A 25,744-nucleotide genomic window follows, 5' to 3' on the forward strand; every position below is an offset into this window, starting at 1 on the left:
TATTTGAAGGTGGTGGGTCAGATAGGAATGAAAAAAAAAAAAAAGATATCTATTTAATATCTTGACATCAAATAATGACATAAGTGAGGTTAAATAGCAAAATTTTTGCCTCAAACTATGTTAAGGTTTGCCAAGATTTCTTTAGGAGACACATGAGACAAAGTTGATGCTAAAATGATATATAAATGACATTCCCTATAAGTTCTTTCAGCAATGAAAGAGCAACTTATGAGCAATAAAACTGCATTAGGGTCACCTAGGGGAGAAAAATCATAACTTTGATTTTTTTTTTTTTTTTTTTTTTAGTACATCAGCTATTTCTCGTAGACAATTGGAGAGGAAATACAGAATATTTTTATTAAAAACAAATAAAAATACATCAGAGTTTCACAAGAGATCTCAGCAAAATATCAAACTGTGCTCAGGTTTGTGCTCCAAAAATGTGTTATTTTTATTTTTTTGTTCCAGCATTATTATTTCTTATGGAATTTTAATTAGACCATCGATACTTGGAATTCTAAAAAAAAAAAAATAAAAAAAAAAAATAAAAAAAAATAATAATAATAATAAGAATAATAATAATAATATCATGGGATGTTTAAACTTCATGGAAATCTTAAAAGATATAAAAGAGCAACTTATGAGCAATAAAATGTGCTTTTTGTTACTTTGAGAGTTCAGAGTTACATCTCCTGAACTGTAAAAGAGCATCCTATGAGCATTAAAATTTTATTTTGGGTGTGAAAAAAAAAAAAAAAAGCCACATATGTCTTGGCCTCTGTGTGTGTGTGTGTGAGAGAGAGAGAGAGAGAGAGAGAGAGAGAGAGAGAGAGAGAGAGTGCTCAGATGAAGAAGAAAAAAAAAGCTTTCTCCTGACGTATTTTCCCACCATGCTGAGCTCCTGCTGGAGCGGGCCGCACAGAGGCCTGCTTGTGTCGCGCTGATGTCATAGACTTGACCTGCCTCTGCTGTACAAAGGCTTTAGGTATCACTGCCTCTGTTCACACAATGCCCATTCAAGCAGGTTGCTTTGCTCCTGCAAGGCTAAAGAACAATGTTATTTTTTGTTTCAGCATTATAAAGCTGGACTTTTGCAGGAAACTCAACAGACAAAACCTTTATCAGACGATGCTTCGGGTAGGCTGGCAGTATAATCCGCTTCCATTAGCCTTTCAGTGTGTTTCTCTCTCTTTCTCTGTCTTTTTTTACCTCTTTTCCATCTTTCTCACTCACTTGCTCTCTTTCTTGTTGGCAAGAGACGAAGAGCACATTCACAGGGGTCAAAACAAAACAGTGTTTCTCTGCATTAATAAACAATGTGTTTTAAAACAGTGCAGATATTAAAATACATCAGCATGAAATCGACTATTTTTGCTTTCTTATTCACATTTCCACAGTTTTTTTTTTTTTTTTGCATGATTCGTTAGTGTATGGTATTTAAAATGTACAAATATTTGTGTTCATAACCTTGCATCGAAATGTGCACCACAATTTTAACTCTCTAATCAGTTCCTGATTGAATAAATCAAGTTTCTGACTAAATGTACTTCTCGTTGAATATCCCATTCGCTCTTAAATCAGATTACAGAAGTAAAATAGGTTGTGAATGATGTTCCATTTCAATTTGAAATGCTGCTTTAATCATCATGTATTTTAAATTGAAAGAATCCCTTTTCCTGGGATCTGTCCACAGGCATGGCCGGCAAATCGGTGACAATGTAAACCTCTAATATATTTGCTTATTAGAATTCTCTGGATTTCAGTCAACAATATGAAAGCACCAAAGGCCTCTGGTCCTGCCATGTACAAACACACTCCCAGTGTGTGTGTGTGTACGTGTGTTTGTATGATTCATTCCGGTGCAGTTTTAGTCCTTATAAAATATTCATTTTGGTTGTGCAGGGTTCTGTAATTGCCATCTCTCAGACTGAATAATTTATACCACGCGCAGACTGACAAAGCTACACCATACGGCCGTAGATGAATCAGGAACAAGGATCCGTGCTGCCAGCCGCATTATTGTTTCACAGATATGGCACTCACGTCATTTCTGGACAGCACGGCACCTAATCCGGCTTCTCTTCATTTTTCATTTCATTTCACCCGCTCTGTTGTTTTAGCTCTTGCGTTTGCCCTTCTGTCTCTTAATGACTGACCCCTCGCTCTTGCCGTACGGTGCACCGAGTAGCACTAATGCACCTTTACCCTCTCTTTATTCATGCTTCCCTGTCTGTCATTTTCTTTTTTCAATGCGTGGTAACTACTTCACACTCGTATTCACTTTGGAAAAATATCTTGTACATTCGGAATAAAATGATGTACGTTGCTTGTAGCAACCACTCTTTTTGCTCTTCTCTTTTGAGGATTTTACTTCATAGCTCATGACAAAGACATGAGATTAACTAGAGGTCAAATACAGATTTTTGCATCAGTATCCTAAGAAACAGACGCCTGTAGTTTTAAGTATGTAGAGTTTAAGAAGAGATCCCAGTGTCTCCAACTGTGCTCAGAATTGCGAGACTTCTATTTTTATTTCTCCTAGAAGTTTTAGCAGAAATAGTTGATACTTCAGTGAAAATCCATTAATTGAGAAATGAAAGAGCAAGCAGTGAGCAATACCTCTTTTCTTAAGGTTGATAATTTAGTGCATATAAGCATAGTATGAGCTTGATTGAAAAATACCCCAGTAATCTCACATTTTACACACATTATGTCCCCAGATTTGCCATACATTTTGTCTATTTATTAAGAGTTTTAGCAGAAACAAAGTTGAGAGATGAGTAAAACTTTGCTTTAGGTTTGTAAATTAGTAAATATGAGCACAGTATGAGTCTAAGTAAGAAAAATAGTGAAATCTCAATAGTGTCTCAAACTGTTCTCAGATTTACTGATCAACTTTATTTGTATTTCTCATAAGAAGTTTAAGCTAAAAACAAAGTGGGTACTTGACGATTAAACTTTTGAGTTCCCTGAGCAATGAGCAATAGCATTTTCCCATAGGTTGTTCATTTATTATATATGAGAAGAGTTTGAGGGATTTTTGAGATCATAAATTGACATATGAGACTAAGCATAATCACAGCTTGTTCTCCATTCAGTCTCATTGCAATTTAGTGCAATGGATATAAATGAGCTATTTAAGAGATCTAATTTTTGATTGTTTCCCTCCCAGCTTGTGTTATTTTGGTGACAGACTCACTTCCAGGCTCTAAACTGAAGCGAAGCTTCTGCAAAGTGACCCACACATCCTCTGCTCATGTCCATTATGGAAATCTATTAGCGGCGATCACCCGCCGCCTGTCTGGGGGCACGTAACAGCACCTCAGTGTCTCTGATTGAGCTACGGCGAGCTGATGGATGACTTGGAAACACTCTGATGTGCCAGCCTGTCCTCTCTCTTTCTCTTTTTCTCTGTGTGGTTGTTGACATGCAGGAATAATGACATGGACGAAGGGTCCACATGTGCCTGTGTCATTAGGCTGCATTACCTGTGTTAAAACCAATAACTGCCACTCAGAACTGGATCCACATTAATCATTTATAATGTTTTAATACGTTTTTAATCAGCATCACTGAGACCACAGCCTTCAGACATCAGGCAAGCCGTGTACGTGTGTGTGTGTGTTCCTTCATGGCCTGATTTGAAATGTGCTTTTTTCACTCTCTCCTTCCTGTTCTTAATTAATAATTAAAATCGGCAAAGATGACAGTTCCTAATTAGGGCTGTCTTGAAAGAATGTGGGAATGTATGAATTTTAGATGGGGAAGGAGAGAGAGAGAGAGAGAGAGTCGAGAAAGGGTAATGAACACACAAGGAGACGTCTGGAGTAGAATGGAGACACAACAAACAAAGAAACAAACAAAATAGCGATCACATATCTGTCATCGACTGAGCATTAGGTCAGGTAAAGACATCCTTTGCCATGTGTGGTCAATCTTCAACCTATCAGAAACCAGACTGAAACCTACCACCACAGACCCCCCACCCCCCACAATCCTTTTCTGCCCCTCACCTCCTCCGGGGAAACTTGAGCCTGTATCCCAACATCAAAGAGCTCAATGTGGGGATGGAAAGAGCAAGAGAGGTAAAACATGCATACCCTATTACCCTTTTTCGACAGAAATGGTGCTGGTTCTCTGGACGGGGGATTTGTGGAGCTCTTTCAGAACTGTCCTGCATTTTCATTAAGTTGAATGATGTTGAATGATGACGTTATTCACTGTTTTACTACATAACCTGCTATAGCAATTTTTTAATGTGATGTTTCCAGAGGATATTTTATCCAGTTTATTTAAATAATTTGACAGTCACTTTGTGCCCTCACAAACGGCTATAAATTAAATATTTAACAAATAAAATTCATTTTGAAATAAGTTATTTTTTAAAATAATATTTATTTGATAATATCAATAATCTGTATCCATTATCATTAAGTTATAATATTTTATATTTTATGTGTGCATTTAGCTATAACCTAAAAATTGATTAAGGGGTATTGCTGATTTATAATATGAGCAATAAAATTTTGTATTTTATATAATTATGTATTGTATTATAATATATGTTGTTAATATATAGTAATGTATAATTAATATATGTTTTAAATATATATTTATTATATTATAATATATATATATATATATATATATATATATATATATATATATATATATATATATATTTTATATTATTATTAATATATATATATATATATATATATATATATATATATATATATATATATATACAAGTGTTTAGTAGTATTACTGCAATTTATAACTACAATTATTACATTATAATTTAATTATAAAGTAAAAATTGTAACCAGGTTAAAACACAAGATTAATTTTTGTTAATTATAATGTTAACAATGTAAATTTGTTTTATGTTCTTGTCAAACTTTAATAGTTGATGTATATATTATCTCACATAACATCCTGCAATTGAAAGGGGCACAAGAGGCCTGATTTGAAATGGGGAACATTCACAAGAGGCTTTCATATACCTAAACCAGAAAAAAAAGTGGTCTAAGGGGAGAAAGAGAGGGAATGGTAAAGGAGAGGGGATGGAGGAGGGTGACAGAGAGAGAAAGAGAGAGAGAGTTTAATGAGGCCCCAGTCTAAGACAAAATGCTGTGATTGACAGAAGCAGTGATCTGTTGGGGAAATAATGTCAGAGGCATGTTACACATTAGGAAAAAACTATGGAGGAGAGGACGAATAGAGAGAACGAGAGAGAAAGGAGGAGAGAATGTGCACACCAGTCTGGGTCTGGTACAGCAGTCTGCCTGAGGGAGAAAACACACACACGACAGGAACACATGTACCAAAAACACTTCTGGCATAAATATGTTTAGGCAGATGCTCAGATATGTTGAAACATACCAAATTATGTCTCTTCAACAACTTGTGTTTTCAGGTCACTTCTTTCAGCGACACTTGAATCCTGAATTGAACACATTTATACCTGTTTAGAGAATTTTAATACACATGTGTTGTCAGTAGCGCTTGTCTGTGGCGGTGGCTGCTAGGTGCCAACTTCAAGTTTCTATGATATTTTGGGCTCCTCAGGTTCCTCCTTAAGTGAATTTATGTGGTATTTTTATTCTTGTTTTATTGTCTGCCAAGTGTAAAGTTTAAGTCTGATTCCTTAGAAAAGAAATAGCACATCAGAAATGGTGTAGAGGTGTAATTCACCAAAGTTCAATACTTGAGGTTTAAAAAAAACATCTCTCTGTCAAATGAGATGCACCCACGGACCAATCAGACACAATCAGACCCGTCAGCCAATCAGAAGCCAGATTTAACACAAGGAGCTTGTGCATTTTGGAAATGCGATCTGTATTGACCTGTGTACCGTCTCAGCTTCTGGACCTGAAATCAGCAGAAAGTACTCTTGTAAGTGTGTGAGTGTGTGTTCTGTATCGTCTGGCTGGCTGGGGCCTGATCAGCTAAAGTTGCTTGGTGATCAATACTCAGCAGAGTCACACAGCTGTGCCCTAACCATTAACGCCTGAGCAGCAATTAGTGTCCACACTGACCGCTCACACACACACACAAACACACACACACACACACATACACACTCCCATCTGCCATTGTATTTCTTTACCTCTCTTTACATCCACTCATCTGTCTTGGGACGACAGGAAGAAAAGCAGTTGCAGGTTTTTTCACATCTTTTGTCTATATACGACAACATAGACAACAAAACAAACACAATACAATCATTAATGGACCTGACAAATATTTTGCCATAAAGGAATCTATTGGGTTTGTCTGGTATTAAAGCTTGCTAGATGTTAGTTTTGTCCTATATGAAATAAATTAAAATATGTATCTTTTATATATCAGATATTTCTCCTATCATTCTCCTATGAAATGTACTCCGATAATCTTGGTTTCATTAACAACTTAAGAAAATAATTTATAGCATGCACCATTGTTTTTCAGTGAAGACTGACACACTTATTTTAATTCAACAATTTACTCTTTATTTTTTGTCAGTAATTTTAAGAGATACATAAAATCTGAGCTATGAAAGTGCAATAATACTTTCCCACGATTTTCGAATAGTACTTTTTTGTCATAGCTGTCATCTATAGTTAACCTGCTACCGTTTTCATTGATAATGCAAAATGCATCGATAGTTCAAAATGATGGACAAGAGTAACCTTACGATTATGACGAGGGTTATGGGACAGAAGCATCGCCCCCTGCATTTATTTGTTTTTGTGTCTTTTGTGCTGAATGAAGTGGGATTAGTGTGAAGGAGAGGCTGGGAGGGGGGCTTCTCCTTTGAATGAGGGCAGGAAAACGATCCAATGATGGTTTGGGTTAAGATAAGAGCTAAGGGCTGTTATTGAGCTGATGTGCTTGAAACGTACCACTTTTTTCCTCTCAATTACCTCAGCCTGTGAAGCCAAAGTCCTTTCAAACGACAAGTCTCCCGTCTTCTTTCTCTCTCTCTCTTTCTCTCTCATGCGCTTGCTCACCACCATCATAAGGATTCGTCCCCTCTGGTCAGAAAGAGCGGTGAAGGACAGGTTGTATTAATTACACCGCACCGGCCGGCCAGATCATTTTATCACAGATTTGTCGACAAGTTGCAGTGGAAGCTAGAAGTCGAACGCCTCCGGTGAAGAACAAAAGCGAGGGAAGAAGGGTCTCTGATGTGAAATTAAAAACGTCTGCTTTGCTTTTTTCCCTCTGACAAACCAAATTCATGTCTTGTGTAATTGATAACTGCCTCGGCCAATTATTTTGTGCGTTACAATACACAGAGGCCCCCTTTCGCTTCTACAGCTCTTCCATAATTAGCTATGCTAATATCCCTTTATTGGCCTTAATATTGCTCAACATCTCCATGGCATCCATAGGCCACCAGAGTCCTGTGTCATGTCACAAATGCTGATTATTGAGAAGGATAGCTTTAATCAAACGTAATTGCAGTTAATTTTTTCTTCCCTTCCTTGCTCTCCGTTGCCAGCATCTAATGCTGTGTTCTCCTTGATATTCCATTAAATGACTATTTAACTGCCTTCTTTATTTCCGACGGTCGCGAACATTGCCGCAAATTTCTGGAGCCATTTAGAGAGAGCAAAAGGGAGAGAGAACCGTGTGGCCGTAATTGCTTGCCTTTTCACAAAGGACTAATTTACTCAATCCCCATGCAGAAGTGAAACTGCTCTAATTCAGACGAAATTACGGTGCTGTTGTGGACAGCAGCTGAATATCATTGTGTTCAGAAAGCTGCGGAAATTCACTTAATCAAACTCGGAGGTAAACAGACCCCAAGCGAACGCGGCCTTAATGAGAGTGTGTGTGTTTTTGAATGCTTTTATACGTTTGCCTGTTGGTGATAATACCCTGCAATTTCGTTTATAATTAATCTAATTTAATGATTTTCTTTGACATTAATTGTAAATATGTTTGGCTATAATAGGTGATTTATTTATTATTATTATTTTTTATGTCATTTACAATTGAATGACAGGAAATTGTTGGAGATGGACTGAAACCTATATAAATTATATATATATATATATATATATATATATATATATATATATATATATATATATATATATATATATATATATTAGATAGATAGATAGATAGATAGATAGATAGATAGATAGATAGATAGATAGATAGATAGATAGATAGATATGTGTGTGTTTGTACATGTATTTTTATTTTTGTTCCACAGCTCAAACTGTAAATGTACTTGAAATGCATTCCAGGTTTTATTATGTACCTCTAGGGTTCTTCTTGTTTTTGCTGTATCTATTGAAATTGATGCGGTCCATCTCACTTTCAAACCTCTGAATGGGTGCTTTGCAATAATCTTTGAGTTAGCACAAGTGTGTCCACCTGTGCACATGTGTGTGAAGCCATTTGTTTGCGGCTATAGAGTGAGAAAAAAACAAGCGAGAGAGAGAGATAGCAAGTGAGAGAGGTAAATAAAGGCTATATTTCAGGCTTGATTTACTCCGATACCTGCTGTGAAACATTACAGCTCTATTGGGAAATAAAGACAGGGGCCGCGAATTACAGCTCGTAATACTCATTCTGATAATGGCCTGTCCAACAACTACCATACACACACTGTACACAATTAAAGCTCATGCTTTAATGACGGCAGACGCGTTTTTGGCCTCTTCTGGCCGTTATGACTGTCATCTTTTTTATGCCTACTCCAGCGATGCTGAAATCCACTTTTTATTGACGCCGGTCACTAAAAATTTTCTGAAACTACCAAGGCCACCTTTGGGGCCCTTGCTTCGCCTTTCTCCTACTTTTCCTCAATCTGTCTCAATCCTAAACATTCCCTCTCTGTCGGGAGGAAAGGGTGACTGTATATAAATGAGAATTGGAAGTGGAGGGGTGTTCAGGGTTGCGGATGCCATTTCACACAGTGATATATTGCTCGGCTCGCGGTCCCATCGGAGAGTCCGAATGAGAGACTTCATCCTGCATACACACACTGTTTACCTAGTGAAATACATGTGTTAACTCAACACTGAACACAATCTGCAATGCATGACACCATAGCGTGTACGCAAGCGAGAGAACGAGGGACCATTACGCCATACATCTGGCCTCTCAAGGGTTGAAACGTTGAGGTAAATATTGGTGGACATGGACATCCATATACAAAGACAAATTTCCCACCTACTGGATATTTCCGGACCAACTGCGGCCCCTTTTAGGAAAAGTTAGCTCACTCTGCAACCATATTGGTGTTTTCCAATTGGTCAGACAAAAGATTTCCAAAGCTGTTTGTCAATATTACATATGCATATGTCAAATCAGTAATGTAGATTGTATCTATCTATCTATCTATCTATCTATCTATCTATCTATCTATCTATCTATCTATCTATCTATCTATCTATCTATCTATCTATCTATCTATCTATCTATCTATCTATCTATCTATCTATCTATCTATCCAACCATCAATACAACCATCCACCCACCCAACTATGGTTCTACCACATTCCATCCAGCCATCAATCTATCTATCATTCCTTCTTTCCATCCATCCATATATCTGTCTGTAGTTCTATCCATCTATCTCCCCCCTCTATAGCTATAAAACAAATGGCTTTAATCACCAATTCATCAAAAACTCTGTCGGATCTTCTGATTTCCATTGCAATTTCTCCTATATTTTTTTCCTACAAGTGGTTTTCCTCTTAAACAAACCACTTCCTGTTATACAAGGACTGTGGCACCAGCTGTACGAGCCTTCAACTTCCTCTTCCCGTAAGCCCTCTTATCCATCTTCCTTTTCTTGAAGGACTCTTGAAGTGTCTCTTTACCTCTTAAGAACACCAGGTTTTAGTTCTCGAGGTGTGCCTGTGCGAGGACCCATCTGATGGGACCTTCTCTGACTCTCGCGCGCACATGACATTTGCCGAACAGATTATGCAGTTAGTAATTTGCGCAATAATTACCGGGTGCTGTTGTCCTGGTGGTGGGGTGTGTCTAATTGTCTAACAGGACTGTAAGTTTGCGCGGCGCTCTCACCTCGTTAGGTCTCCTACCCCGTTCGCCGGTCCTCGTCTGTGATGAGCAGGGCTCAGGTGTGCTGGTTTACCTCCCCATTGAGCACGTTAAGCCTTAATTACAGGGTAGAACGGGGAAGAAAGAGGGGGGCGGAATATTAACTGACTTCCGTTCAGTGACGGGCAGATGGGTTCTGTGGGGAACTGTGGGATTTGGATGCGTCAGCCACACGGACAGACTGAAAAACAGATAAACAGAGAGACAGGGAGGTCGTGGGAGGGTGAGGAACAAAACACTAATGATCATTACTCTGAGGGGAATTATCTAGAAACAAGGTGAATCCAGCTGTCGGTTTGATCACGCTTTTGTGCCAGTCGTGTTGTTTGTGGACGTCCTGGACTCGCTCTGCTATGAAGTGTACAGTTGTATTTTGTACTATCGATTTATTCCATGCCGGTTTTCTCCCGGTTTTGTGCTGGATTGATTGTCTAACGTGGAGTTTTCCCTCTCTTTGTCTTCTTTTGCAGATTCTTTTTGAAATTCTTCCTCAAGTGTAATCAGAACTGCCTGAAGAATGCAGGAAACCCACGGGACATGCGCAGATTCCAGGTAATGTTTTCTTTTTCTCTGCACTCACACACATTCTAATGTGAAAAACAGGCCGCTTGCTGGGGTAGCTGTATGGTGAATCGCTTTGTGGATAAATTTAAACGGCCTGCCTGGACCCGGTCGAAGGCCAGAACTGTCTCCTCCAGAGATGCTTCGATTCTGCAGTTCTGCTGAAGCACATTCCAAATGTTATGCACATAAAAATAAACCTTTAGGATCTCTCTCTCTCTCTCTCTCTTTCTCTCTCTCTCTCTCTCTCTCTCTATCTATCTATCTATCTATCTATCTATCATCTGTCTTTCTACGATTCTATCTATCTGTCTATCTATACATATTTTCTTATGTAAAGGTTTATACTCCACAAATGCATCTGCACTGTATATATCTTCACTGCTTTCATTCATTTATATACCTACCTCTATTTCTATGTGTTAGCATTCAACCACAGAAGGCATTATTAGATACAGTACACGGAAAGGTCTCAGCCTTGGACTTCATTACGTGTGTTTGTGTGTGACAGGAGCTCCGCTTAACCCAGTGCTGCGAGGATGTGTGTTTATATACTTGTGGTTATATAGATGTATTGTCGAGCGGGCAGCAGTGGTGCAGCCTTTGCATAACTTTCATTTTTCATGCTTTGGGACGTCAAGTGTCTTCACTGATATTGATCCATGCTTCCAGAGCAGAAGGTCAGAGCCGGCGTGAGAGGAAGTGTCCTTTCTGTCTGCACGGCGAGTAAAAGAAACATCCGTCACAGCAGATGTGCCTCCACACAATAAAGTCACTGGACCTCTTTTTCTATCGCTGTAACAGCATGTCTGGGTTTTCAACCAATTTACACTTCTATGCCTCAGCACTTGGTTTAGGTGTGTGTGTGTGTGTGTTTATGCAGAGCCATACTAACACCACTGTATCTTCAAAGAGCACTCGTTTCTGTTGATTCACTCACTCTGACTTCTCTCTTCTCCATCAGTCGTTGCCTGTGGAATCTGTTCTTGTCTTCTCAAAACTTCCTTCAAGGAAACATCACCCTTCACAACCAAAACATTCCCTTCTACCCTCCACATTCTGGTGTTTTTACTCAAAATAATTTAAACAACCCTGCGGGGAGAGCTTATGACAGCATCAATTTTTTGAAATCATTATCAGTAGACAATTCCAACCAAAAGCAGCCTGTGAGATAAATGACCCAAAGCCGTGATGCCTGTCAGTCTGTGAGCAGAGTCCATTAACAAGACACCTCTCCTCCAGCGCTAACCCTTAAACTCTGCTCTGCTAAGCTAAATGCCACATCCAGAATAAATTTCACTCATGTTCCTTTCTTCATGATCTCATGGCAAGGTCGTGCTTTTGGGGTCTCTGTCTTCCCCCATTTGCCATTCCATTCCCTTTTCTTTTTCTTATTCTTTCTGTCGTCCTGTCTTTTCCTCTATTTTTCTTGAGAGAAGTGTACATCTTGAGGTCTAAGTCACATCATGTTTTTGTGACAGGACAGATGTTCACAGTTGTATTTAATGCAAAAAAAAAAAAAAAAAAAAAAAAACAAGGAAATGCTTCTGAACCTAATTCATTGAAATGTGACTGCCATTAGTTTGTTTTAATTACCAATTACAAATAAGTATTTTTTGTTTTGTTATATTTAAAATAGTTATTTATATTTTGTTCAACAATTAATATTAACTAATAATTTGTTTTATTTATTATTTATAATTTATATTTTATTTATAATTGTTAATAACAAATTTTGTAATAATAAAATAAATAATTAATATTTTTCTTTTTTTAATTCAAATTAGATTTTTTTTTTATTATGTGTAAGTTTAAAATTGTTATTTAGAATTATTACATGTTAAAATGTTATTGATTATTTGGATTTTTTATTCAGATGTTTTTATTATTTGGTTCAGTGCTAAATTAATTTCAATATTCAAATTTGATCAACTAGTAATGCAAGTTTTTTTTCATCTTATTTGTTGTAAATAGGCCTCAAGTATCATTCTTATCATGACCCTTGAAAGTGAATGCGACAGAGGGAATATTCCAGATTGTAACTGCTCCACTTCCACCTCAGACCCCCCACAATACGGCAACCCACCCCTCCAACCCCTCTCCTCATTCAGATGCTAAACGAGCCTCATTCTCTCAATGCAACTGTATGGGCGGCCCTCTTTAGTAAACAGATCAACAAAAACAAAGAAAACCCCCTCATCTGCTACCAGAGGGGCTCTTCTCAAATTCTCTTTTTCTTTTGAGGATCTGCCACCCTTCTCCATCACGGCCCTTACTCAAGCTGCGACTAATAAGATAAAACAGCTAATCAATAAATCAATAGATCAATGTAATGGGGTGAGCTAGCGATCTGTGGGCCGGAGGCTGCGTTTGAGTGGCTGCTAATGGATGATGGAGCAGATGAGAGACTCTCCACTTATTTCTGTTCACCTTAAGTGGCAGATTAAACACTAATTGTAGCCTTTTGTGAAAAAACTAAACAAAAAAAGGCACAGTGCTTCAAAATGGAGGCCTCTCTTTGATTGACAAGGGTTTGGCTCGTTCTTCTCAGACAAGCCTCTTGTCCGTTATCTAACACTCGCACTCATGTAAGTGTCTCCTTTAAATAAGAAAAAAAAGAGGCTCTCCTTCTTAGAAAGGTTAATTATATTCTTCAAATGAGAAATTAAATGCGCTTTATATAGAGTCGATTCCTGCACACGGCTTCGTTTGGAGAAAGAAATACAACGACCTATTGCAACCGAGGACCAGAATATGACAATGTTAAACATTTTTCACCTTCATTAAGCGAATTTGATTTAGTGTTTGACACCCAGAATTAGTGTATTCCTTTTTTTGGATCAGTACAAAGTGTTCTATAATGGGTCTTGAGAAATTCCAAGACCTGTTTGGAAACATGTCGAATGCATGTGGGTTAATCTGATTATTTAAATATAGGGTGTTTATGTGGAAGTTTCTAAGCAGATTTGAGCCGTAGCTAACAGTAGCCTGTTTGAATTCAGGCTGGGTCATTAGCAGTCAGACGCCGTGCCAGCTTACACGGAGCGTATTGAACCACACGAGTCATCTTTCGTTGCTTAAGGTGTGAAAGCAGACTCTTTTTTTCAGATTATAGTGATATAACTTATTGTTTTAATAATGTGAAGCCCGCGGGGAGTAGTTCCACCAAACCTAGTAAGACTGCAAAAGCGAGCAACTTTTTTTCCTTGTTTCGCTCCCTGCTGCTTGGCTTTGAAAATAAACAATGGGCACAGGTTCAAGCTCCAGCGCTTAGTGAGGCAAATGTGTTTGCGGTTATTGTTTGGAAGGTGTGGAGTGGTCGCACGGTTGTCAGCATTCAAAATAAAGCCTTGCTGGTACGGAGGAGAGAAGTCAAACAAACAAAGTCGCGAATGCAGTGTGTGTGTGGCGCGTGTGCAACCGTGACCAAAGGACCCTACTGATCAGAGGCGCGCCGGGTTCATCCGCTAACTGTACTGAGACCTGCTCTCATGTTGAGACACCACAGGCCAAAAAGGCTTTTTGTGTTCGTTTTCTCGCAAATAAGAAGCACAACAAAGAGTGAGCTGAAAAAAGAGCCTCGGTTTCTGATAAAGACCAGCAGACGCCCTCAGAAGTGTCCTTCTTGTTTCTCTGGTCTTTAAGTACCCAGAAAGGCCTCTGGTCACAAACAGGCCTGATATTTTTTGGATGCACAAATGATTCATTTAGTTGAGTGAAGTATATTATACGTCGAAGCGGAGTCTGTTTATGTTTATGTGCAACATGATTTTAATGTGAAATAATGGATTTCTACAATTCTACATTCTGATCCCAAACTGGAGCTATCAACTCTAATTTCTTTTTTTTATAATTAAGGAGATTTCATTTTGTTTCATGTTCAATTTATGTAATTATTTTTAATGTTTGGATGTTGAACTATACATTTAGTTAAAAAAAAATCATCTTTACTAACACTTTCACACCAAATTGATTATTTATTCATTTTTCTTTTTTGAAGAATGTTTTTTTTTTTTTTTTTTTTTTTTTTAGTTTTAATGTATAAAATATTATTCAGAATGTGAACAATTCAATTTTTGTAAGACCTATTGATAGCACTTTACTTAAAGCCTTATGTACAATGCATTATAAAAGTATTTATAATGTACGTTATATTGCATTGAATAGTTTCATTAACAATTGTAATCAAAGTTAAAATAGTAGATTCCTGGTTACATTTGAAATTTGTTGTTTGTCATGTGTTTTATACTTTCTAAAGGTATGTTCAATGCATAAATACAGGTTAAACTGAGGTTAAAAGTATTAATGAGAACATACAATGCATTATAAGACATGACGGATGTTAATACATTTATAATACATTATATATAAAGGCTTTAAGTAATGTTTTACTGACTTGTTCATACCAAGTCAAACTTTTATGAACTTCTTCACACAAGGCCCAATGTAGAGATTGAACATTCCTTCAAACAATCTTTACGTTTTCTTCACAGGTCGTTGTATCGACAACAGTTAATGTGGATGGTCACGTGTTGGCCGTGTCGGACAACATGTTCGTCCACAACAACTCTAAACACGGCAGAAGAGCCCGCCGCCTTGACCCCTCAGAAGGTACGGCCACTCCTTATCTGGACAATGGTAGGCACATTTCCCATAACACTATTATTTGCCAAACTTTTCTCACTTTCACCTTCTGTTTTCCTGCCTTTCCCTTTTCCCTTTCTTCACATTTTTAGCTCACATTCTTTTAGTCATCCACATCCTCCTTCCACAAAACATAGTATTGGAGCTTTAGAGGAAACATAGCTAGTTCATCTTTTAGAGAAAATTCATGCTTTCTCTGTCCACTGAGTAGTATTTTAGAACTTTTTAGTTTTGATAATTGATGTTGCTACCTGGTTAATTCACTATTTATACTGAATTAGAATTTTGAGAGTTTTTGCTATTTTTATGAATGATTTTGGGCCACGTTTTTTAATTATCTTTCATTTTACGTGTAATGTTTTTTTTTTTTTTTTTTTTTTTTTTTTCTGAAGATTGTATCCTAAATCAAGTGTGGTGTGATTCTTGTCACATACGCACAGACAGCAAATCAAGCGCTTGCTAAATATTTAATAAACATATTAATATTACATATTAATTGGTTAATTTGAATATACCTTCACATTGCTACCTTTAATACATTTTACATCAAGTACAGAAAATGCACTGATTTCATCCAGGCTTGCTTTTAATGAACACTGTATTTTTATACTATATATTCTTGGAGATATAAAGCAAATCACTGGATGGTAAATTTTAGATTTTGCTGCTTTGTTAGACTGAGCTGGTTTTGATCACTCTACTTCAGTACTCAAATCTCTGCGCTAAGCTTTAAAACAGAACATAATCTCTGCTCATTTAAAAACATAACATTAGTATTTTCTTTGTCTTAATCAGTCCTTAATTACCATATCAACCAAAGCGCCAGTAATATTTAATGATGCAAGAGAAATCGCATCAAATCCCTGCTCGTGTGAGACGAAAACCCAGCAAAAATATTTGTTTTCTATTTCTCGGCTTCTCGTATTAACGTCGGCGAAACGCAGTACAGAAGTAGCGTAATTGAACGTTTGTGCCCTGAGCGCTCGAGTGTTTGGTGTGCTGACGTATTGTTTGTCTCTGTGCTGTAGTCGCTTGATAGTAGGGGTGTTTTCCTTAGCAACCGCCTTTAATTAGGAGAGCAATTAAGAAGGTTGAGGCCTCTCCCCTCGTCTGCCTGAGTCCCATGAGACTGAGAGGGAGAAAGAAAGAAAAAACACGGCCCAACCCAAACACTGCCGAGGCTATCCTTCATCAAAACCCTTGTAAATCTTTTTCTAAGCTTCCATTACTGTGTTCACAACCATCGTAGAGATCAGATTTCAGTGGTTTAATTGTGCTTGGGAAAAGATCGTTCATAATTTGTGATTTTATCGTTTTCATCAAAACTTTCTATCGCTATGCCTCACATACGATATTCACAGTATGAGTCCATTCCCACTCGCGGTGAATTCTGACAGCACTGTAACAAGTGGTGGCGATATTCCTGACAACTCTTTTAAATTTCCGACTGTTTTAAAAGCTCAGCTCCTCCTTAAACACCCACCGGCCTCGCAGATGCGCGCTCTCACCACTTAGTTACCTGCTGTTTCACCTGCCCCTGATGGCAAATTTGGGCTGTAGCGAATATTACAGCTACCTATCTAATATCTGGCCCTTTAAGGGCAACTGGGGGACCGTTAAAATGAAAAGAAAGAGTTTCCTAGCATCTGACAGTTGGCGAACTTGGCGTTTAATCACTTCTTTAAAGTCGGGAGAACGTTTAAAACTTATCATTCGACCGAGAAGGAAACTTGAGAAAGGTTCAGCCTGTCATCTCTTTCCATTCTGGTTTAGAAGTGCACACATGTACAGGATATATAGTCGTAAAATATAAATTCATCCATATTTACGGTCAAACCCGGGCCTGTGCTACAGATACGGGGTGGTTTAGATTAGAAACACATTCTTGAAAGTGATAAATGCAAGCTGAGAGAGCTCGAAAGCGGACACGGGGAGGTCCTACTGTTTCTCCTTTCCTCTAACACTTTTATCTAATCATCTAATTCAGGCGAATTTTCCCGGACAGTGAATTTACTCTGTCTTCTGATCTTCAACTTAAAGTAATTCCCTCTCGCATGGCCCAGCGGACCCTCACCGTTACCGTGCTCTCCGAGCACATGAGCCCCTTTCATTATTTACAGCTGGAGAACAAAACCTGGGGGAGGAGAAAGAGGCGAGCACACACTATAGGAGGGTTTCTTTTGCATTAGCGGCATTTAGATACGCCACGCAGAAACATATGTACGAATTCACACAGGCGCGAATGTGCGCGCTCGCATACAAAACGGCCCCATCTGCACATAGCCAGACACAACATACACAATCAACAGCCCCCTCCCTTGTCCAAAAGCACATATTCACAGATTTGGAAACCACCTAGCGTTGGTTCTGTGAATATAGAGATGCACAAAACAGAAATGAGAAGGAAGACATTTAGAGCGAGCGAAAGAAAGTCTCTCTTGCGGCTCACGCACCCCCTCTGGTCTGGGCCTACAGCTCCGGGTTGATTTGCATACCAAGTGGCGGTAATTTTGTTAGGTTTATGCAATAAAGACGAGCGGTCGGCGTCTGTGAGGCCGTAGCCAGTTAGAGAGGACAGATGGGCCGACGTGAGGTAAGAGCTCTAATCCCATCAGCGCCGGGATCAGCCTGCCATCTGGACATCCCCTGCACAATTACAAGACATTTTACGCGCTGGAACAAAGGAAGGTTGCAGCAGGCAGGATGGGACCTGTTAGAGTGCCTCAATATTGGGGAGTGCAGCGAAGAAGGTGACAAACACGCCGGCCGCCATGTTGCCATGGAAGACGACTCAAGTCTGATTAAAGCTTCACAGCAAGATGTCGTGGTGTTCTGTAAACAATACACACGGGGGAAACACTCACACACACACACACACACACAGTCTTGCTTGTTGACCATCCATTTCAGCCAGAGGAAGCCCATCGAAACAAAGCCAGCGATTTATCTGAGTGTAAAGAACTACCATAAAATTAGTCAATACATTTATACATCCATGCATGTAGATTCCTTCTTGGAATGCTAATTTGATATTTTATTATTCGCTTTTATTATCTTATGAACTTTACAACACTTTATCAATTTATAGTCAATAAATATACAATAAATATTAAATGAAATGGTGACCATCAAAAATTATAAATATTTTATAAATACATTTGGAATCACACAATCTCTTCATATTGCATGTGAGTGGCATGCAATTATTATCTTAGAAATAAATTGGTCATTTTGCTATTTTTTTTTAATAATGTTGCAGCAATTAATACCCGATTTTAAATATCATATAAAATATTAAATAATATAATTACAATTGTAAATACTAAAGAATATATGATTTACCACCACAACATTTAAATATCATATTTATAAAATATAGCATTTTAAATAAATTACATTTGTAATAGTATGTTTAAATGTGAAATAATACTTAATATAATTATATTAATACTTTTATTAACATTAATATGTAATTATATTTATATAATTTTAATTATGTTTATTAAATACATTAAATATATTATTTAAGATGTTATTGGTTCGAATCAAAAAATGTGTAAATGCTTTGTGGGGTAGTTCATGTAATGTTAGTTTCTATTTCGAACACAGACCAATCTAAATCCCCTGCTAAATTGTTCTCACTTTCTAAAACACGTTCCTGCCCATCACTTCCTAGTGGAGTGTTGAACTTGGCCTCTCCGGGCTGCCATAGACCATGTCTGCTTTCTCCAATTTCCATCCTCCGCTTGAGTGCATTTCGCACGTATATCATTAGCTGACGAACACAGGCTGTGTAATTCACTCCTTTATGCTTCCCATTCAACACATGTTCCCTCTCTATATTCACGCAGAATGTATGCAAATGCTCCGCGGCGGAGGGGCGAGAGGTCTGGCAGCCCTTTCTCTTGGATGGCAGGGGGGGGGAGCATTGCGAATTCCGAGGCAATGCGTGGTGATCTCAGGCCACAGCTGCCAGACTGTCCCTCTCGTGGGCCCGTTCTCACCTCGCACATGCGCAGACACGCTGACGTGCACGCACTCCCTTCCTTTTGCTCACCTACACAAAGTAAATTTGTTTACTGTAATTTTTGGTGAATGATTTGCTTTAATTGGTTGCGCTGATGAAGGTCAGTCCCTATGAGGAGTCGTGTCTGTCTTTAGAGACTTGATCCTCTTTCAAACGCTCTGCCTGCAATTAAGAAAAGCAAATGTCATTCCCAAGCCTCAGAAATGAAAATTTGTATGAACTTATTAGCATGAAGTCAACAGCTCTAGTTAAGGGCAAGCTCCCCGTGTGTGTGTGTGTGTGTGTGTGTGTGTGAGCGAGCTCAGGGCTTCTGGTGCTCTGGGAGCTGAGAGGAATGAGTAAATATAACCTCCACTAGTCCAACATTAAGGCAAACAAAGAGAGCTGCCTTGTCTGGGCTGTTCTACACAACAATACCAAATGTTGATTAACTGGGGCTGCTCGAACAGCAAAGAGGCAGGAGAGAGAAAGACCTACCTACATAAGGGCTTAACCCTGCAGGTTTGCCTCGTGTAACGGTCATAAATATATCATTTATTGCATTATTAGTGGAGCCTATGAAGTACATGAACAAACCACTAACCTTACGTATTAAATTTGGGGATGTAATGTGCCCCAGACCAGTGCTATGACTTTATTTACCTTGTGAAGCATTAAACAAGCCAAAGGACCCTAAAACATAGGGATTAGACTATCATAGAGATTTTGGGGTCTCCTTTATAAAATGAAAATAAATAAATAAATAAATAAATAAATAAATAAATAATAATAATTTTTATTAGTTGTCATTTTATTATGATATGATTTTATTAATTATAATTTTTAAATCCCATTTTAAATGATTCCTTATACATTAAATGTATTAATCAAAAATAATTTATAATTCAATAATAATTTATAATATATCATTTTATATCATTATTTATAAACTATTCAATAAATAATATAACATTTTAAATATATTTTTATTTATATAAATTGTAAATATTTATAATATGCAATATTTATAATAATAATAATAATAATAATAATAATAATAATAATAATAATAATAATAATAATAATAATAATAATAATAATAATAATTATTATTATTATTATAATGTTTATAATAATAAAAAAACAAACAAACACTGAAAGCAGCATGACGATTTGGATAAGTGGTGTATTGAATATTTTTTTGTGATAAAATGATGTCAGAGTCTGTGGGCTGATGAAAATGACGGCAGACACTTTTAATGGAGTGGAGAGATTCTAAGCTGAGAGGGTTTCCAAAGAAGCCAACCATTTTCTGTGCATTATTAATAATCTCCCTGAGACCTTAAAATCTAAAACCACAATGCCATTGTTTTTTTTTCCCCTGGAAAAGAAATGAAGGGAGTGGGCAGGGGAAGCTTTAAAATAAAATGAAAACAGCTCAGGGTGAAAGGCTACTGTTGCGGTTGAATTGTTGGACTGCATTAGCGGCGTGTTGTTGTATCCGCACTTTCTTTGCACAGGAGTTCATATTCAAAAGGTGCTTTGGAGGGGGTGGCGAAACAGAGTCAACATGGTGAAGAGGAAAAGATGATCAAAGCGTGCAGCGCTAAGACGTTAACGGGGGGTCGAGTCGCTCTGGGCCTCCGACCGCTTACAACTGTGATAGCACCTCTCGACTCCACAGGGGTGGAAGGGGATAGTACAGAAATGTATGCTAATGAGCCATTGGCTAACTTCACGACAAAAGGTGGGGTCAGAGCCATGAGCTTATTTTCTCATTTAAGAACATGTGTACTGTATGTACACCATCAACCTAAAAAACCCACATCATCTTCTCTAAAATCTGATTTTAAAGACCCCAAAAAGTACTCATTACCAAAAGATAAGAGACACAGGGAGATAAAGTGTTGGAAGTGAGGAGAAAGTTGGAAGTTTTTAAACCAAAGGCAAAGTTTGCGGATGAAAAGGTTCGACCCAATTAGTGGATGCATGAAAAATCAAGCCATCGCTTTTTGTATCTCTACCCATGCTTTGCTCCAAAACCTTTTGATTGACTGATCTCAGATCTGTGAAACCCTGATAGATAAATTGACGGTCCTAGCGCAAACAGTGGTTAAACATCAGTAAAATGCATTTGGTCTAGTGTATCCGTACGGATGTTTCTCTGCTAGATGTGGAGTAGGTGCATCACTCAGTGTTTTCTTTTGCTTATCATTGTGTTATCGAACAGTTTAATGGCCGATTTCTACATGGAAGAGTTGATGTACGGCGTATGACTTTTGTTTTTATGTGGCCCAAATCATTCATGATTTGTTTACTTTAGGGTTTGATTATCCTCAGCGTGAGAATGAGCAGCATGTGACAAGCGCTTGTCCATACAAAAGCGGGATCCTGAGTGTTGTGCTTTTTGTTCTGTTATAAGCAGCTACCCCGTGCATAAAGGCCATTAGCCCCAGTGAAGGCTGGACCACTGGAGGAGCCACGGTCATTATCATTGGTGATAACTTCTTCGATGGACTACAGGTCGTGTTTGGCACCATGCTAGTATGGAGTGAGGTAAGACTTTGGCGTAAAACCATTTTATTGTGCATGAGATATTTGCCCAGCCATTTGTTTCTGTATCAGCCTTCTAATGAACTTCATTAGATTCTATAAAAAGTGATTATGTGAAAACTGTGATTATACACAGTTTATGAAGCCCGGCTTCTACCTGTTTAATGCAATTATGCTGGTCTCCGTTTGTTGTCTCTTTACATTTACTATTTGTTCATTTCACGCCACATAAACATATAAATAAGATTGAACTAAAAGGATGCCAAAGCTGTGTTGTAATTAGTTCGGAGCTAATAAAGACTTCAGGTTAGTGTGTTCCTTTATGAGTTGATAAAGCTGTCTGGCATATATTTTCCGGTTGGAGCCTCAACGAGCCAATCAGCATTTGTTTATTCGATTTTATTTTATTATTTTTCTTTCCTAGTTTAATCACAAGAGCAGATAAGGAGTTAGATAAACAAACTGCATGCTAAACAGCCCCACAATAAGTCCACAGAGGCCTCCGCCGCGTTCCTTGCCGAACCGTGCGGTCTTGCAAAACAATTGAACAATTAGGGGTGAAATATCTCAGAGGGGGAAAAACGAGCCAGGGAAAGTAAGGAAAACATTGAAGGAAAGACATATGGAGGTGATTTTAGCAGGACTCCTGCCCCTTGGCCTTTCCTTGGCTCGTTGTAATCCAAGGTCTGCTTGCTGATGTTAACTCTAAAGCAAGGAGAAAAAAACGAAGAAAGTTTGCAGTTGGATTTTGAATGGCATCTCCTTGACAGGTTAATACACCACTGAGGGCTTTGAATCTATGCAAAAACTGGTACAATCCTAACCTAGTTTGCCCACTGTTTAGTCATGCCCTATTTCTGAGCTCTAGGCAAACAAAAAACCCTCAAACAACAAGAAATATTTTGGACCAGATCCTTTTATGAAGGGTTTCATTGGATTCCAGTTGTTCAAATCAATGCAGCAATTGGTGCAGTTTGCATGGTCCTAACTAACTTTACCCATTGTTTCTCGTAGCTCATTACGCCCCATGCCATCCGAGTGCAGACCCCTCCAAGACACATCCCGGGCGTTGTAGAGGTCACCTTGTCCTACAAGTCCAAGCAGTTCTGCAAAGGTGCACCGGGACGATTTGTGTATACAGGTGAGCTTCAGTTGGTTTTCTCAAATCTTTGGCTCCATCCTTAAGTGTTGAACCCCATCCGGTGTGGGATGCATGCCTCTGTAACCCAATATCTCCTCCATCTAAGGCAGAGCAATGGAGTTGGGGGCAGCTGCCATCTCCAGTTAATTTCAAACCCAGACAACACTTCTATGACCCCTTTCTCCTGAACCATATCCTCTACTTTGCACAAAAACACTAGTGTTTCTTGTCTCCCAGGTTACTCATGTGTGCGTACCTATGTGTGACCAGCTCACAAGGTTGTGCTTTGTGTGGCTTTTGGGCCGATTGTGTTTTTATGTGGTCTTAGATGAGAGTAATCTCTCCCTTGGTGCAGCTGATACTGGAGGTTACACAGTCACACCGTGTTTGACCTGGAAGCAGTGTGCCTGATCCCAAATTGAGTGGGACAATGAGATAATCATCAGGAATTACTCTCACACTCAGGAATGTCAAGGCAGAGAGAGAGAGTGAAATGACGGAGAGAGGGAGAGAGAGAGGGAGGTGAGGAAGGGGCCCTGGTCCCCCCAGGCAGCTGTTCCCCATCCCAGCCCCACAGAGGCTGCGGGCCGATTCTCCCTCCCACATTTAACCCGCTCAGCAGGGGCAGGGCAGAGGCCAACGAGCCCCTGCGATAATGAAACCCGAGAACACGGGGCCAGCTAATACCAGACCTGCTCAGACATTAATGTCTGCCATCGTTAAAGCCACAGTGACTCAGGAACCAAACATGCGCTAATGCTAATAAGCACAAAATATGGAGAATGTGTCAAATTCAGCACGCATTATATAGCTTTGACGAACCTGTGCGTTATCATCCCTAACAAAAGCTGACTGTGGTAACCATTGTTTCTGATCATAGTAAAACTTGGGCTGTGTCCAAAATCAAAACAGCTGATTTGCTGCCTAGTCAGTGACTAAACATGCAGTGTGTTTGTGTGTCTAAAGCACCGTCATGTCTTGTGCTCTCACTTTAAACGAATTTTAAGTTCTTTAGAGACTATCAAATATTTAATTCAATGCTTATTTGGTGTGTAGATCACCATAAATAAAAAAGTAGTTTATATAAAAAGGATATACTGACATTTATGCTGTATAATTATATTGCCTACTCAAAGTTTACTAGAGGCCATTATAGAAGACAAACCATCATCTGTCAACCCCAACTTCCCCTGTCTTCAAGATATGTTTGTTGTTTGTTTTCCCTCACTGATCCTTGTTCCTGCTCATCAGTGAGGAGATATAATTACTGGCGGAGATTTTGAGGACTTAGTTAATTATCCCCTTGAATTAAAAGAGGGAAGTCACAGACTAAACGCCCCATCCCTCTCATCTTCTGAACTCCAATCCCCATAATGCCTCACCTCCCTCTCTGAGGTCACAAATGACAGGCAAATCAGAACACACACACACACACACACAGGCTAGACATGCTGGTGTAAGACTTAATCAAACTGGTTGACATTTCAAGTCAATTAAGCATATTTATTAACAAATGTTCTTAAAAATGCGACTACATCAAAAACAGTCGTAATTATGATTATTTTCTTTGTTCTGTATTTTAGTTTTTTTTTTCTTCTCTCCTATCTTCGGGTTCTTAAACACTTGTAAGTGCTATCTATCGAAGCAAATTGCTCGAGTTTATGCCTATAATTAGTTCATAAACAGATGCTTTGAACTGGAAATGCTAAAAGCCTTCACTAGTTACAGCTCTCTCTCTCCTTCCCTTTATTTGTGGATATTTGCTCAATTGTGTAACGGTTGGATATTTTACAAGGTCATGAGGAAAAAAGGTACAAACAATGTTTTTGTTGGGCGTTACAACATTTCATGCTGACCACACTCTTGTTTCGGAGTCAAACACACCCTCACTCTTATCTGATAAATCACGGCCAATTAAATACAGTGCTGTGGCCTCCTTATGCAGGGGAGTAGTACATTCAGATATGGGCTTTATCATTACTAGCTTACAGCAACCATCTGCTGAGTGGTGTATGCTGTGATTTCACCATTTACTTGACTTAAATAGCTTTTTTATGCATATCTAGGAGGTTTATTTAAATGTTTATATATTTTAAAATCATGATGCATTGGGTGAAGTATAGGGAGAATTTCACAAAATACATGCACATCATCCCATATGTGTGCATATTCATTATGATTTTTTTTTTTTTTTTTTACAACAAGTACATATTTCAGTGAAATTAGTGTAATAGAGTGTTTAGTTTAAATCATCATGAACTATGTATATAATGCAATGATTATATTATAGATATACTGTAATCATTTATTCATTCTTTGCATTATGGCTAAAATGTGCTTATGTCCGTGATGGCTTTTTGTGAGATTCCCCCAGAAAGCTTCATCGCCCTGCGTTGGTGTCAGTGCTGAAGGTGTTGTAATAGGTCCTTCGTGTTCGCTCAGATGTGGCAACAATCTCCTGTCAGAGTGCGGTGCTACTTTAAGAGTCGATAATTCTCCTCCATCACAGCCAACACAAGCCGTCTTTCTCAGAGGTCAATGCTCTTTAAACAAATTACTCTGCTCAGACTCTGAAAGCGGCTCCTAATGTCCTCCGGTACTCTCCAATGCCTCCTGCTTTGACACAGCTAAACAATAGTGAAATTAAACACACCGCAGAGATCCACCAAGACCTGGGGACTTTAAAGAGGGCCTGTGATGGGATGTCGGCATCCCGTAAGGTTACGCAAACACGAGAGAGATTCTCGGTTGTTTATATGAGCTGC

At 38.5% G+C, this 25,744-nt stretch overlaps 1 protein-coding gene across 14 annotated transcripts in view; it reads left to right on the top strand.

Moving 5' to 3' along the window:
* The window catches only part of ebf3a (EBF transcription factor 3a), a 94,235-nt gene that overhangs the window by 45,977 nt on the left and 22,514 nt on the right, over window positions 1-25,744 (top strand). For 6 of the 14 annotated variants that reach the window (XM_026264115.1, XM_026264124.1, XM_026264127.1 and 3 more), the window contains exons 7-10: window positions 10,545-10,626; window positions 15,129-15,273; window positions 21,708-21,841; window positions 22,853-22,979. In XM_026264115.1, the coding sequence (XP_026119900.1) occupies window positions 10,545-10,626; window positions 15,129-15,273; window positions 21,708-21,841; window positions 22,853-22,979 (488 nt within the window). The remainder of the gene's footprint in view (window positions 1-10,544; window positions 10,627-15,128; window positions 15,274-21,707; window positions 21,842-22,852; window positions 22,980-25,744) is intronic. The other 8 variants (XM_026264129.1, XM_026264121.1, XM_026264123.1 and 5 more) reach the window with 3 other exon arrangements.

This window comes from Carassius auratus, unplaced genomic scaffold (genome assembly GCF_003368295.1).
Source record: "Carassius auratus strain Wakin unplaced genomic scaffold, ASM336829v1 scaf_tig00216849, whole genome shotgun sequence".
Taxonomy (NCBI): Eukaryota; Metazoa; Chordata; class Actinopteri; order Cypriniformes; family Cyprinidae; genus Carassius; species Carassius auratus.